This window comes from Alosa sapidissima, chromosome 22, assembly GCF_018492685.1.
Source record: "Alosa sapidissima isolate fAloSap1 chromosome 22, fAloSap1.pri, whole genome shotgun sequence".
NCBI lineage: Eukaryota > Metazoa > Chordata > Actinopteri > Clupeiformes > Clupeidae > Alosa > Alosa sapidissima.
This window is the reverse complement of record NC_055978.1, coordinates 2163897-2179917: the sequence shown is the minus strand read 5'-3', so window position 1 is coordinate 2179917 and position 16021 is coordinate 2163897. Positions and strand designations below refer to the sequence as shown.

At 39.6% G+C, this 16021-nt stretch overlaps 1 protein-coding gene and 1 long non-coding RNA gene across 5 annotated transcripts in view; one reads left to right on the top strand and one right to left on the bottom strand.

Moving 5' to 3' along the window:
* Positions 1–1334: 1334 nt before the first annotated feature.
* Positions 1335–16021, bottom strand: part of pcloa (piccolo presynaptic cytomatrix protein a) — a 70941-nt gene continuing 56254 nt past the window's right edge. For 2 of the 4 annotated variants that reach the window (XM_042078662.1, XM_042078663.1), the window contains 8 exons: positions 15679–15910; positions 13706–13897; positions 12497–12658; positions 9621–9762; positions 9463–9524; positions 7322–7456; positions 7025–7170; positions 1335–6669 (listed from right to left, as the gene is read on the bottom strand). In XM_042078662.1, coding sequence (XP_041934596.1) covers positions 6526–6669; positions 7025–7170; positions 7322–7456; positions 9463–9524; positions 9621–9762; positions 12497–12658; positions 13706–13897; positions 15679–15910 — 1215 coding nt within the window. In that variant the 3' untranslated portion in view covers positions 1335–6525. The remainder of the gene's footprint in view (positions 6670–7024; positions 7171–7321; positions 7457–9462; positions 9525–9620; positions 9763–12496; positions 12659–13705; positions 13898–15678; positions 15911–16021) is intronic. The other 2 variants (XM_042078664.1, XM_042078665.1) reach the window with 2 other exon arrangements.
* On the top strand, positions 12475–13671 carry LOC121697240. The gene is made up of 2 exons (XR_006026411.1): positions 12475–12600; positions 13530–13671. It is a non-coding gene; the product is annotated as an uncharacterized LOC121697240 (long non-coding RNA).

The following is a 16021-nucleotide window of genomic DNA, read 5'->3' as shown; positions in this document are numbered from 1 at the left end:
GTCCTTTGAGCAGCACATCAAGAAACTGATCAAAATCCTTTTTTTCATCTGAAGAAATCAAAATCAATCATATTATCTTTTGATGATATACAAAATATTACCCAAGTTTTAAATCAGTGTTTCATTGCACAGGTGGTGCAGCCAGGCTTACTAACCTGAGAATATCTCTCCAATGTTTGTTTTGTTTGTTTGTTTGTTTTTAAATGTGAGGCAATTGGTAAGTGGTCCAGGCTGGCAGTAGCTGCTCGACTGCAGCAGAAATTTCTTTTGGTGATGAAGTCAGATTTAAGTATAAGTATACTCCTGTAGGGAAATTTGATCTCTGCATTTATCCTAATCCGTGAATTAATGAAACACACAGTGAGGTGAAGCACACATTAAACCCGGCGCAGTGAGCTGCCTGCTACAACAGCAGTGCTCGGGGAGCAGTGAGGGGTTAGGTGCCTTGCTCAAGGGCACTTCAGCCGTTCCTACTGGTCGGGGTTTGAACAGGCAACCCTCCAGTTACAAGTCCGAAGCGCTAACCTGTAGGCCACGGCTGCCTTCTTTATATAGATTTATATAAACTGTTGCCTATGTGTCCATTATATTTTCATTTATATTGTATACAATTCTGGACAAAATACAGCTCTGAAAAAAAAGAGACCACTGCACTTTTTTCTGATGTCATCCTACAGTTGCTGAGTGACATGTAAATGAGTTGACGGTCATATTCAAATTTGCAGTGGTCACTTAATTTTGAATATGACTTTCAAGTGTCAACTCATTCGAATGTCACTCAGCAGCCATAGAATGACATCAAATAAAATGTGCAGTGGTCTCTTAATTTTTTGCAGAGCTGTATATAGTACAAGCTTGCAAAACCTGTGTACAGTAAGAACCTGAATTTTCACCTGAACCATTCAGTACAGCGCACATGGACTTCACATTTCTATTCAATCAAATTACCAGTCACATACCAGGCATTTATCTTTCAAAAGAAAACAATAACACTTTAATAATGAATTAGTTAATTATTAATAATTTATGCATTCAACAGATCAATTAATCACACATTCATCAGTAGCCATAGCAGATCAGCAGTGAATGCCTCACTTTGATTCCAGCATGAACAGCGCTGAAATGTTGCTACCCATCATTTTTCAAAGATGATAAATTAATTATATTATTGTCTCACGAAAACATTGTTTCACTGTCTTGTGATAATTTAGCCTAATATCTGTTCAATGTTAATCATAACCGTAACATTAGGGTTGTTTAAAGGGATACTATTAATTGTAAAGAAATCATCTTCACCAGAGAAACAACTTTTAAATATATTTAATATTGAGACTTGTGGCAACAGCCTTTTTACAGCACAATTGCATAATTTATCAATAACTTTTGTGTACAACCACAAAACCATTACATTATTTTTTATTCTGTTTACATAGAGTGGAAAACCAGACAAATTGTACAAGCATATTTGTACAGTCAGCATACATCACATCTCTAAATTATGTCCTTTTTATACCTCTATTCTCTGTCTTTTTAAGTAGTACCTGGACACAAAAATAGTGTGAACAAACCACCAACAAGACATGCAACATCCAGGGTGAGCACATTTAAATTCTCCTGAAGCTATCAGTTTATTAAAACTTCTTTTAGTACATGGTTAGTCTGTGGCTGTAGTGCAGGTTTGAAAATAGTTGTTCAGAGGCATCACAACCCTTCTTAAATATACTGCATGAAACAGTACATGTCAAAAGAGTCCCTGTATACCTTTCCATCACATGCTATTTATTCAAGGGTTTATCGAAAGTTCTTGTAAAAAAAATATCATATATACAAGATAAGAAATTAACAGTTAGCCCACCTGCACAATGCTGAAGAAAAGAAATAAGAGGAATGTGTTCACTGATGTTATGAATTTAGACCAGCATAGTAATGTAAATGTTTTATTTAGATTTAGATCGGGAAAAGAAGGAATGTGTAAATAACAAAAATGTACAACAAATAACAAAATAAATATTTTTGTGTGTTTCAATACACATTACAAGTGTGAATGCTGGAAAGTTGTAATCCTGAAAGACTGAATGAAAAGTCATTGTTTAAAATATGAGTTAAAGGATAAAAGTGTCCATAAGGTTTGTAATAAAACATAAATATTGTGAACACATACCTCATACAGTGCATCTGACTCTAGTGCTCCATAGTATGTACATCTGACCAGTTACATTTCACTTTACAAACTGGTGATGCAGTGAAAAAATGTATATTTTTGCAATTTAAATGTTGAACTAAAAAAAAAATGAATAAAGGCTTAACATGTAAGGACAATGTAATCCAAATCACCCCCAATGGACACTTGATTAATGTCTTGATTAATGTCTGCAAATATGTTCATGGATTTTTCTGATGGTCAAAATCAGGACTGGGCTGAGAAAAGAAACTACAAAAACATGGTAGATATCAAGGATCAGATATCAACAAAATATTGTCATGAGACCACTGAGATGATGTTATTTCAGATGTAATCAGAACATGGTCCAGGTTGCATAGAATCACTTCAACACAGCCCATGAATTTGGTCAAAGTTTGGCACATGTTAAAGTTCATCAGACCAGCCCTTAATCCTCCCAACATTGGAGATCTGAACATCCTGCAATGTGTGGATCAATCCCTGTCCTGGACCAATTAGATATTTTGGTAAAATACAACTTCTCAGTAAAATGAAATGCAAACCCAGTAACATGGTGCACTGAGATCTGAATCTTTTCACAGTCAGAGAGTTGTTATAGAGACTCAAGACCTGGATTGTGGCATGATTGGGACACATGGGAACTAATGACATGCTGAACAAAAATACTTCCACAAAGCTACCACTTTCCATATTTAAAGGATATTTCTTTCACTTTTAAAATGTCTCATCTGTCCTTATACGTATATGCTATGAAGTTATGAAAATTATATTAAGGTAAAGTAATTTACATACAATAGTAATGAGTGGGATTTCTAAAAATAAGACTCCAAAATACTCAGTGCTTCACAAATAAAATAAAATCATAATAACATTATCAGAGATCAGATTGTCTGTGATAGCCATATACAGTCAACAATACGATAATATACTCCACTATGTACAAATAATATGTATATGTATGTGCTAATCTAGAATCATTTCAATATATCTACTCTGCACAACAAACATCTCCTTTCAAGTACAGTCATATCCTTTATATTACGAAGAAATAATTATAATAATGAATCTTTCATTATGTATGTGAGTCTATAAAAGGAGGATTTTAAGGAAATAGAATTTCGCAAGTACATTTCTGTTAACTAAAATATCTTTTGAGATATGTTTCCAGTTTAACTTTCCATAAAGAATAATGAAATGATTTCATGTGTTTCACATCACAAAATATACTTTCTTACACTTCATCATAATTCCTTTACATAATAAATGCAGTAAATGAGGTAAATGCAATTAAAATAATGCCTCTGAAAATAATTGATATAATTCTACTAAAATTAAACATATGTATTGCACCATTTAGCCACCTCTCTACATTTCAATAGGGCTGAAACAGTTATTTTCACAGTCAATTAGTTTGTCCATTATTTTCTTAATTCTTAATTGTGAAAAATGTGTATCAGTGTTTCCCAAAGTCCAAGACCATGTCTCAACTGTTACACCGACTAAAGATATTCAGTTTACAAATATGACGTTACAGTGGCAAGAAAAAACAAGTGAACCCTTTGACATTACCTGCATTAGGGTGATTAAGGTGTACATTTGTCTTCAAATATGATTTGATCTTCATCTGAATTACAAAAATCAACTATCAAATCACAATGCTACTGAGAAAATGTTTTCTGGACTGATGAAATATACAGCTCTGGAAAAAGATAGACCACTGCAATTTTTTTCTGATAGCAGCATCTCTACATGTATGACAGCCATTCCATTCCAGTGTCTGTTGAATTCCAACACAAACACACCTCATTCTACTTCATAACGTACTGATTAGGTGATCACCTAAACCAAATCGTATTTTATGAGGAAAAGTATAAAAACCACTGCTGTGGTCATCACTATCATCTTGCAATAGGACCAGCTGGATGACAAAAAAGTAGTACTAGTAGTACCTCAAAAGTAATTGGAATAAAAAAGATAACTATAGACCATGCCAAAAGAGTTGAAAAGAAAACTTTTGAGTGAGAAGGGTACAATTCTGAAGAAGAAGGGTACAATTCTGACTTTAATGGCAGCAGACATTGGAGACAACAAAACTACAGACCGGCAGAGGCAACTGTAGGATGACTTCAAGTGACCTACAAAAAGAATGACAAATGGCAGCTGGGGTGAAGTGCACAGCGAGGATGATTTGAAACAGGCTCCTAGGGGCAGGGCTCACGTCATATACAGTAGAGCTAGAAAAATAGCCCTTCATCAATGAGAAGCAAAGAAGAGCCAGGCTGAGGTTTGCAAAAGACTATAAAGATTGGACCATAGAGGACTGGAGTAAGGTCATCTTCTCTGATGAGTCCAATTTTCAGCTCTACCCAACACTTGGTCGTCTAATGGTTAGACGGAGACCTGGAGAGGCCTACAAGCCACAGAGTCTTGCACCCACTGTGAAATTTGGTGGGGGATTGGTGATGATCTGGGGGTGCTTCAGCAAGACGAATAGGGCAGATGGGTCTTTGCGAAGGATGAATGAATCAAGCCATGTACAAGGTTATCCTGGAAGAATTCTGGAGCAGAATTCCTTCTTCTCTGACAATGTTCCCCAACTCTGAGGATTGTTTATTTCAGCAGGACAAAGGACCACCAAGACCTTGTAATGGCCAGCCCAATCTTCAAACCTGAACCCCATTGAAAAACTCGGGAATGTGATCAAGAGGAAGATGGATGGTCACAAGCCATCAAACACAGCTGAGCTGCTTGAATTTTTGCGCCAGGAGTCAGGAGTGGCATAAAGTCACCCAACAGCAATGTGAAAGACTGGTGGAGAGCATGCCAAGACTCATGAAAGCTGGCAATCAGGGTTATTCCACCAAATACTGATTTCTGAACTCTTCCTAAGTTCAAATAGGTAGTATTGTGTTGTTTATAAATGAATATGATTGTTTTTTTGCATTTTTTTGTCTCAAGACACTGCATCTTTTTTGTTATCTTGACCATTTGTCCTTTTCTGCAAATATTTGCTTTAAATTACAATACTTTTATTTTGAATTTGGGAGAAATGTTGTCAGTAGTTGATAGAATAAAACAAAACTGTTCATTTTACTCAAACATATAACTATAAATAGTTACACCAGAGGAGCTGATTATTTAGCAGTAGTCTCTTATTTTTTCCAGAGCTGTAGATTAATGGAACTCAGCCTCCAAGTGGAAACCAGCAAGTCCTGGTTGCCATCATTGTGCCCCTGTAATTGGCGCCTATCTGTACGTAAACAGCAGCATTGTATGACATAGAAAGGGCACCATGAAATCATCCCAACTTCGATCTTCTGTCCGGGAAGCATTATGATTTAGGGCCGGTTTATTGTCTCGGGCACTGCACAGCTCGCCATCATTAAGGGAAAGATAAATTCCCAAGTTTATCAATATGTCCAACAGGATAACGACAGGGCGGCTCTCTACCAGCTGAAAGTCAGTAAAGGTTTGGTCATTCAACACAGTAAATCTACACAGAATTTATTCTAAAAAAAAAAAACCTTTTGGAGTGACCCATAGCCCTGACCTTAACCAATAGACGTGCTGTGGAATGACCTCACAATCACACCAGGCATCATAAAAATGGGCTAAAATTCCTCATGAACATTTTGCAGATCTGGTCCACAGGTACCAGACAAATGAGCAATCATATTCTACGGCCAATTAATGCAGAAAAACTAGGTAATTCCAAGGGGTCCACATACTTTTTCTTTCTGCTGTTTTTATGTGAATATGAGACAGAATGTGTGAGTCAATGTGTCCATGTGGTAATCTTCAGTCATGCTTTTATGGCCTATACTATGCCATATGATATTCTGTCATGCATACAGGATTCAGATGGATTTTTGTTCACACACGTTGTATCCTGATAAGCGTAACCCTTTCCTCACTCAACTCCACTTATTTCAAACTCACAGCCACCAGCTGTATCTCAACAGCTCGCTATTTCAACTGTGATTGTTGGGGGAATTTGGTTAGTTTGTGAAATTGATGCTATCCCAAAATCAAGTCTTGCTTAGCAACTTAATGAAGTTGTGTACACACCAGAGAAGCAATGAGCAAAACTCAATATAAATTCAGCAAAAACATAATGAACCATTTGCTGATGCACCCCATCTCTACTTTTACAACCAATGCCCACTACACGCCTGAAAGCAAATTTTAAGACAAAAAGGAGTAAACAACAGATTGACTGAGAGAGCCGTCACAAAAGCCTACTGTCCAACAAACACAGAGATCATGTCATGTACTCAAGTGTTGTTCTCTGCATCTCCTTCCAGCATACTCCCAGGTGGCTCTCCTCTCCAAGGTGGCCCTTGTTAAGAGTGAATTTGAGCGGAGCTGGCCAATAACTTGTGCCAACTGACCACACGTTTACGCAGATCTACCTTATCCAGCCACACGTAGGCTTCTCCTATCAGAGTCTTCTTCACAAACTTTCCTCCATTAGACACAAGGAACAGCTGTAAAGATTATATATGTTTGTGTGTGTGTGTGTGCAGAAGGAAAAAAGTAGAGGTCAAAAAAGTTAGTTAGGAAAACAACCATTGCATTGTCATGTTTACTTTCAAACAAGAATAATATTTTTTTCAGAGGTTATCCTCATATGGAATGGCAGGTTGGTAGGATGCAGCTACATCCATTGGAAAAAAGAGAAGTACTTCGACAGACAGAATTTCAAAGATGTACTTCTCTTTTTCACCACGGATGTAGCTGCCCCCTGCCAACCTGCCATACCATATAAAGATAGCCTCTGAAATAGACTGATAAAGATTCAAATTTACAGGGTGAATAGATGGATGGACAGATGAGTTCTACCTGAAGTGAGTGCCCTGTAGGATTCATACAGAAACGGAAGGTCTCGTTGAAAGATGGTTCACGATCATGGCGGCATACCCTTGTCTTCTTCTTAATGATCCTTTTTTGAGTGGCTACATTCACCACATACAACTTCACATACAGATCTGCATGAGAGATGCACACAAAAGTAGTGTCGCACACAGGCTTAATAAAACATGTGAACATCAACAGGTTCACATGCAGGTTTGTCACATAAAGCTTTTTTTTATTTTCACAAACAGTTCAAATATATTTGGTGTGTAAGCAGTGTGGTACCTGGTAGGTGGTCTGGAGACTTAAATTTATATGTGATATTCCTGCACTGCAGAATCTCTAGGACCAGATGCTCTCCCTCAGTTTTTATTTCTTTCTTCAGAGCAATCCTGATTTCCCCCATTACATGGGTCTTGCCTGGCAACAAATATAGAAACTTAAGATTATGAATATAACCCACTGGTTCTCTGATGATGTATTCATCCAAACCAATCTCAACCCACCCGTCTTAGGGATGTTTTAAGTATAAGTAAAGTAAGTATACGTATATATACTCTTTTGATCCCGTGAGGGAAATTTGGTCTCTGCATTTATCCCAATCCGTGAATTAGTGAAACACACTCAGCACACAGTGAACACACAGTGAGGTGAAGCACACACTAATCCCGGCGCAGTGAGCTACCTGCAACAACAGCGGCGCTCGGGGAGCAGTGAGGGGTTAGATGCCTTGCTCAAGGGCACTTCAGCCATGCCTACTGGTCGGGGTTTTAACAGGATACTACCGTATCATGAACATCCTTATTTACATTCTGACTGGATCAATAGACTACATCCTGAGTGCCATTGAGGCAGGAAAGGGTTAACATCTTCTGTTCTTCTTCAGAAAACAGTCATATTCGTAACCTTGTGTTCTCCTTCAGTTGGGTTCACTCCACGTTAACCAGTGGGAACACATGGTGGATAGTCATAAAACACAAGCGACAACATAGCACAAGAAGAATACTGACTTGTCTCAGTGTCCGGCCGTGGCAGCAGTTAAGATGGGTGTGCTTTGGTAAAAGCAGACGATACGGACCAGAGTCCTTGCAAGTTCAACAGCATCTAGGCTCTGTGGGAGCACTCCTTGAACAGTAGCATGCTGACACAGGGCCAAGGATGATAACACGCTGGGCCATGCTCACTGCTGCAAAGCTGTGCTGGCAGCTGTAAACATGTCTGGCAGTCTAGCACAAGCAGTGCACTGATGCCTCCACTCAAATTAGTGTCCACTTGCCAAGTGGTCTTCTTATAAGAGGGCCAGCACAATAGGGCATGAGGAGAACATTTTCTGTTATCTCAAAACAGTAATTAAAATCCCTGATAAGGACGCCTATAGCTACAGTAGTTGCACACTGTTGAAATGCGGGCGGCTCAATGACTCTACTCCTAAGGGGTCAGCACTTTAGGTCACTAGAAAGGGTTCAGATGCAAGATGACCTTTGAATCACCTAGAGCAAACTGCATACAAGCAGGGTTGACTGGCAGGGTTGTAAGGCACCGTGTAGGGGCTTGAAGGGTGTACTAGTGAGAGCTTTTAGCTCCACGAGGGCAAAGAGACTGTTGGTGGCAGCCTAACGTGCCATGCATGTGAGACGCTAGGGGGTGCCCCCCCGGTGTCACAACCTGAGATGCAGGTGGAAATAACCGACCGGCACACTTTGAGAGTGGGGGCGGGGTGTGCCTGCTTAAACAGATCTAGCTGGAGCACAGGGAGCTTGGGGTTGGAGTCTTCTTTCTCCCGTGAAGCGTGATCCGTAGATCTTTGCTATCTCTGAAGAATGACATAGGACTGGATTCTTGTCGTGCAGCTAGAAAGGCATTAACCCAGGAAAAAATCCCTAAGACGGGTGGTTAGAGATTGGTTCAGATTGATATGCCATCAGAGAATGAAAGATAATTGAGTAATACACACCAGTTTCATGGATTCAACTCATATTACAACAAAATCCTGATGAAACCTCTTACACATCTTACACACACAGTAAGCAGAAACAATTGAAGATCATTTCTTAATCTTAATTTTAAGTTTGATTTAGAAGTTTGTCACACTGGAAGTGATTTCCAAGACTTTAGGTCACAATAAAGTTGTAGAACTTTGATGGCAACATGTAGACTGGGTGAGTGGAGTGGTAAATGTGTGCAAGTGCATTTTTTTTTCAGTTGGAGAATTTGGATGAGTGAGATAGAGGTGGGTGATGATTCATGTTCATGCTTGTGGGTGTACTACTTTATATCAAAGTGTTTGTACAGTGCAGTATGTATTAGCATATGTGACTACATCTACATCTACACCAATGGTCAATGACATCAGATGTGGGTAATGGTTATGGACTAGGCCTACTTAAGTTTCTGATCGGAGTTACTATGCAGTAGACACGTATTACCTTCAGTCTCTCCATGTCCCTGTAACGATGTCATAGTGTCTGTTCCATTTGTGATCTTTCCACTGTTAATGGAAATGTGGTCATTATAATTCTCTGCCTTTTAAAAAAAGTTTAAAAAGTTTATCCATACAACAGATAGAAAAACAGCCAGGACTTACAATCTAGGAACCTGAAATATGGCACTATCCACAGCATTTCTTCCACCCTCTTCCTCCAGAAGGCTGTAGGCACTACCACTCAGACCACTATCCAGTGAAGCAGCAGTCACTGGTGCATCGGAACCTCTGTGGCCACGAGATGCTGTTTTGACAAAAATAATGGTTGCTGTTAGGGAAATAACAGCTTCTCAAACGTATTTATTCCTTCCTTGTGCAAAATACAAAATAAAACATCAATCTCTTAAATGTGTGCTTTACCAAAATCCCTTCCTGAGAAATAAGAATACATCAGAATGTCTTTAATCACCAAGAACTTCACATTGTCTTCTGCAACTTCTGGACACTTTAAGTTGCCAAGCCAAAAACCTCAAATGTTCAGTATTTCATTCTGTATTTGGCCTAGAAGAATAGCACATTTTGTCGGAGACATTGTCATCTCTTGAACCATGAAATGCCACTGTACATTGTGCCATTCTACAGTTGTGTTTTTTTTTTTTTAATCTTGTAAGGTTGGAAAATAGAGTTCATGTAAGGGTCTGGCCAGGAAGCCGAATGGTCTAACGCTGATACAGCCTTTAGACACCAGGGTTCCTGACTTTGCCTCCTTGTAACAAAGAGAACCTCAGGTTGTTATTCTCAAATTATAGCAATGTAACCTATTCATGTTTGGTCTATAATGTATTGTTGTGACGTGGGCAGCTGTCTAATCATGGTTCCATGACAATCTAAAGTATCTGTGCATAGTTGTAGATCAAGAAATCCACTATAAGCTGCATATCTATTTAGAATTCCACACCTACTGTAGCCCATTCGCGCGAAAGCCCTTTTTTTATGCACTTCAGTAATGTGCATTCTCCCATTCCCGCTTCTGTCACACCCACAGCATGCAAGTTCAACATCTAGGCGGCCTTATGAAAGAGGCGTAATTTATTTAAAACAGAACCAGACTGATCCACCAACTCGTCAATATAGGTTCATATGAAGACATGGAACGTAGACTTTCTCATTGACCTTCTGAATGCCATTTAAATCCAAAAAGAACACAAAACAGTCTTTGATTTTGAAAACGTTAGCATGGTGAACTGAATAGCGAACGGCCTACAGCAAAATGGTGTGTCATCACATAGCCTAACAAAGAATTGACTTAGCGAAATTTCTCTTTTGCTTTGAGGTTTGTTTATAAAGAGTCAAGACATGCTTGAGGTGTGTAGATTCATAATTTAAAAATTAACTGTTGAGAAATAAAGTTTTAATGGCAGCTGCTTCTCATAAAATCAATTTATCTATGCTAACGAAGCTGTAGACTGACACCTGTAGTTTCGATGCAACCGTTTCGAATACAGAGAGACTGGCATACCAATACCAGCCTCCATTACAAACAAATCAAGACACAGGAGAATATAAACTATGCTGCTCGACAATAGTGCAGACGTCTGTGCAACTGTATGGATAACCAAAATGGGTGATTATAACAGAGTTTTCCCTATTTAACAATGTAGCCTCATGGATAAGGTAATGTCGGGAAATATGCCACCTTGTGACACTGTAATGGGGAAAAACATAAAGCCGTATCAGCATATTAAGCACCAAATTTGATACTGTAATGTTAATTTGTAATGTTCTGTGTAGCGTACATGTATTTATAAGTAGGCCTAATGCCGACATGATCAAGCAATATGCTGTTTCACCTTGTAGTGGTGCTTGATCTTAATATGATTGATCTTGACTTACGCACCCTTATGCACCCTTACGCACCCTTACGCACATGGGAGAAATGAGTGGATGTTTTACCAACACAGATTTCTCTAACCGCTGAAGTGAGATTTTTAGTTGGAGCACCCTCAGGTAGTATATAGAGGGTCAATCTTGTCAATCGAAAGGAAATAAAATGTTGACAATAGTAAATGAACAATGCTTCTAACTGTTATGGTCGTTCCAATCATCAAACTGTCAACCATGCTTGCAATTGATCATTGGATCTTCGCTTTCTTGAAAAAAAAAAAAAAAATAAACACAATAATAACAATAAACACCAACATCAAACATTTGAAAAATATCTTGTACATACATACCCACAGACATAACAGAAGCAATGATCACAATTAATAGTGTATTAGTAACGTGTTTGTACGAGTAAAACCATGTTGCACTCTCTTTATTTGTGTATTTTCATGAGATCATGTAAATAAATGCAACCAATTACATAGATGTGACGTTTCCTTCTACTAACAGCGGGTTGAATGTGTAACAACACAACTGAACCATGACTGATGAAGTGAAACTAAGTGTGTGTGTTTAACATAAGAACTAAACCACACTAGTATTCTTGTTTGTAATATATTTAAGAAGCCAAACAATATTAGCTCCTGAAATTTTGCTAATACCATGTTTGGAGACACCAGTCACAGTATTAATTTAAAGGAAGATATTTGCACTTTACTTGAAGGTATCTACATAAGAGTGACATGACACTGTCATGACACATGAACCCTAACCCTAACTTGTCATGACAAAAACGAATGACACTTAATGACAGAAGCATTTTGAATGTGTCATATGTCATAAACATTTATGACTTGTTAATGTTTATGACACGTTCATGACAGTGTCATGTCACTCTTATATACCTTTAAGTAAAGTGTAACCAGATATGTATTATTGAACAAGGTTAAACTACCTTCTTTAATGAAAAGTGGTGTTAGCCTGTATGAAGGAGGCAATCCCCAGTGCATGAGTTACTGGTGACTGTAAGTCAAATACAGTCAGGGAGCTTTGCATGTGTGCGTTAGTAACTCAATCTCTCTCTCTCACTCTCTCTTTCTCTCTCTTTCACTCTCTCCTTTCTGCAGTCGTCATGTAAGATGCATAGCTCTCACCTCTATCCATCTGGGGCCTCTCTTCAGACATGGCTTTCCTGAGGGTCAGGTGTCTGCCATCCCTGCTCTCATTGGCTGGAAAGTCGGACTGGGGTCTCTGAATGGTGAGCACGCCCACTACGCTGTGCCTGTGGTATCTCAAGGAGAGGCGGCCATTTTGGGCTGTGGGCATGGTCAGTGGCACATTTTCAGGGCCATGGAAGGGTAGGGAGATTAAGGGAAGGGGAGCGACACGGACACTCAGAGTGTGTATTGTTCACACACACACACACCAGCTTTTACTGATTTACATCACATGCATCCACAGTGCGCGCCCCCTTTCCCTCGCTCAGGGACCCGGGCTTACAGCGTCTACTGAGGTGCATTGTGGGCCAGGACACAGAGAGAGTTGGAAGTGAGGGGAGTGGAGGCACGGAGTGGCATGCACAGCCATCTCAGAGGCCAGAGTAGCTGCAGAAAAGCTGGCCAGATGGGACAAAACCAAACCAAACTAAAAACAAATAAATGTACTGGGCATTTAGAGAGGGGTTCTGTTAAGAGAAGCGGGAGCCATTTAATGTGCTACTCAGCCGTTTTATGTACTTTATCTTATGTATGTGATGGTGCTCATTCTTTTCCATAATAAAAAAGCCCAGACCTAGATGTTCTCATCCAAAGGGAAGAATGCTTATCCAGCAAGCCACCTTAGATTGCCAGAAAGACAGGCATGAGCTAACAACTGTTTGACCTCTGTTTAACCCCAAAAGCTTTTACTGCTTCATAGCCTACTTTAGAGTAACCTAATCATGGAGAGGAAAACATTAATCATTCGTTTAGGAGTGTGTTTTAGTATAAATTAATTAACAATATTACCATTAAAATATAATTAAATATGATTAATATATTTAATATATTTAGGCTTTTCAGATTAACTTATTGAGAATTTGTATAGGTATCAGATGTATTCCTTTTGAGGAAATACTATCTCATCTAAGAATTTGAAATACTATCTTACCTAAGAATGTGAGTGATGTTGCAGTGTCATCACTACTAGGTGAGAACACACAGGACAAGCAGCGGTGAGGTGATCAAGGTGGTGAAAACAGGACCAGAGGAAAAGTCAAATAAATGTGGGAGAAAGGAAAAGGGACAAAGAAGAGCAAAACAAGAAAGGAATAAAAGATGAGTGCAAGGCGGCCATGCTGTAGAGGCTTTATTTGCGCCGTTTACTTGGTTGAAGGTGGCGCCGCTGCTGAGTGGTTGCTTCACTTGTTGCTACAGTGTCTTCGTGGTGCATCCGGGCTGCACCACTTTTGCTTGAGGCGCGGGAGGATCCGTGGGAACGGGCTTGGCCCTCAGATGGGGATGGCTTGGATGTGCCCGGGCTACTGTGAGATTTCTCAATAGTAGGCATCTGTGTGTCTAAAACAACCAAAACCAAATGATTCAGCTTTGGGATACCCTGTCTTTCTGGCTTGGTCTTCGTTACACATGAACTAGGTACACATTTCCAATATAAGGTCTTCTGGGTTCAGTTCTAGGATCAGTCCATTTGGAGCTCATGCTGGAGCCCTCACAGCCTTGCTACACTCTCTGGATAATGGTTGGAATGACAGCTGCATGTACTGGCCTGATAACAATAGCAATGGAGACGTATGGAGACAAAGCTCAAATGTGTGACTCATATGGAGATGAAGAAGCGTAGATTATAAAGAAAAAGAAAAAGACACAGAAAATACATGTAGTTATAGTATACTGTATAAGTACAATACACCTATACATCCATTTCAAACTGGGTCTGAAAATGGCTACATTTATTTCACTAAGGGGCAAATTCTCCCAGGTGTGTAAGGGTGCGTAAGTCAAAAAAAGTGTGCAACTAAGCGCTTTTCAGCCTCCGCACATTCTGCCCTTCACTTAAGTCTGTGATTTACACGCCATGGAGCCAGTTACACGCTATGGGAGAAGCAACCCCAAAATCTTGGCGTTTCTTAAGTATACAACTCTTGCAGGCATTCTGCCACTGACTTAAGCCCTTTTCCAGCTAAGCACTTCTGAGGGCTGTATTAAGGTCGAGCCTAGTTCTAAATACATGAAGTTTACACAGAACATTACAAGTTAACATTACAGTATCGAATTTGGTGCTTAATATGCTAATATGGCTTTATGGTTTTTTTTCTATGACAGTGTCACAAGGTGGCATATTACCCGACACTATATTATCAATGAGGCTACATCGTGACCCCATTTGGATATTGGAGCTTACTCACTGCACTGTGCGCCTTCAGTTTTTTAAATCATCATCCCAAAGCCTACTTCGTTCAAATCTGTCCATTTCTTTCCAGCTTGACTGAAGTCATCTATACACTTGCACAGACGCCTGCACTATTGTCGAGCAGCAATTATCGTCTTCATATCAACCTAAATTAACGAGTTGGTGGATCAGTCTGGTTCTGTTTTAAATAAATAACGCCTTTTTCTTAAGGCTGTCTTGATTTTGAACTTGTGCGCTGTGGGTGTGACAGAAGCAGGAATGGGAGAATGCTCGTGACTGAAAGTGCGTCACTGGAAGCATGTAAAAAAGGACTTACGTTGAACACACGGATGGGAGAATTTGGCCCTATATGAATAAGCATGGAGGCAGGCACCTGAGGATATAGGCACCTTTTGCTAATAGGGCTCCATAGAAAGCATTCTATACAGAACATGTTTTTAGAGAAGGGACAGTTAAAAGATATGCTGCTGTTACAGAGTATTTGGCCTGAGCTTCATGTACCTGAACACATACATCAAGATATATCCATGCCAGGTCTTGTTGTGCTTGAAGTTCTGTTATGCTGGTAACAAGTGCAAGATCTGGGATTTAGTAAGAGCCATGTTCCTCTCAGGGAAAGTGCACTGGACATAATTTAGACTGTGGGTGTAATTTCTGGTAGTCGTTGAGGTGTACCTTCTTTAGGGTTAGATAGCTACAAATATACACTAAATCATAAGCATTTCATGTGATCTTTTATGTAAGCTATGTATTCCCTGAATTTACAGAAATGGCTTTGTTGTGATATATCTTTATCAGGATATGAAACTGGAACTGCTTATATTGCAATTAGACATTTTGGCTGTATCGGACAGTCCAACCAGGAGAAACAGAGCTGAGAGAGTGAGAACGAGGGAGAGAGTGGGAGAGAGAGAGAGAAAGATCCTACCCTTAGCTGGGTCAGGGAAGATTCCATGACTGCGGCTCTTGGTTACAGATGATTTAGGTGAATCCTGGTTTTTGGGAGAATGCTGACTGCCATGTGCAGAGGTCTTAGGGGAATGTTGACGAGCCTGGCCTGAGTGGGAACGCCGGTGGTGCTCTCCATCACTCTGCTCTTTCAGGGGTAGCCAGCGTGGCACATTATCCAGCTGTGTTGCATTCGACAGGTCTATAAGCACCTACAACACATACACATATACACACACACACACACACACAAATGTTACACCCACCCCTGTGTGTCTGATGTGTAGGCTATGAAGCCTCCCTATCCAGACTTTTAAAACTGA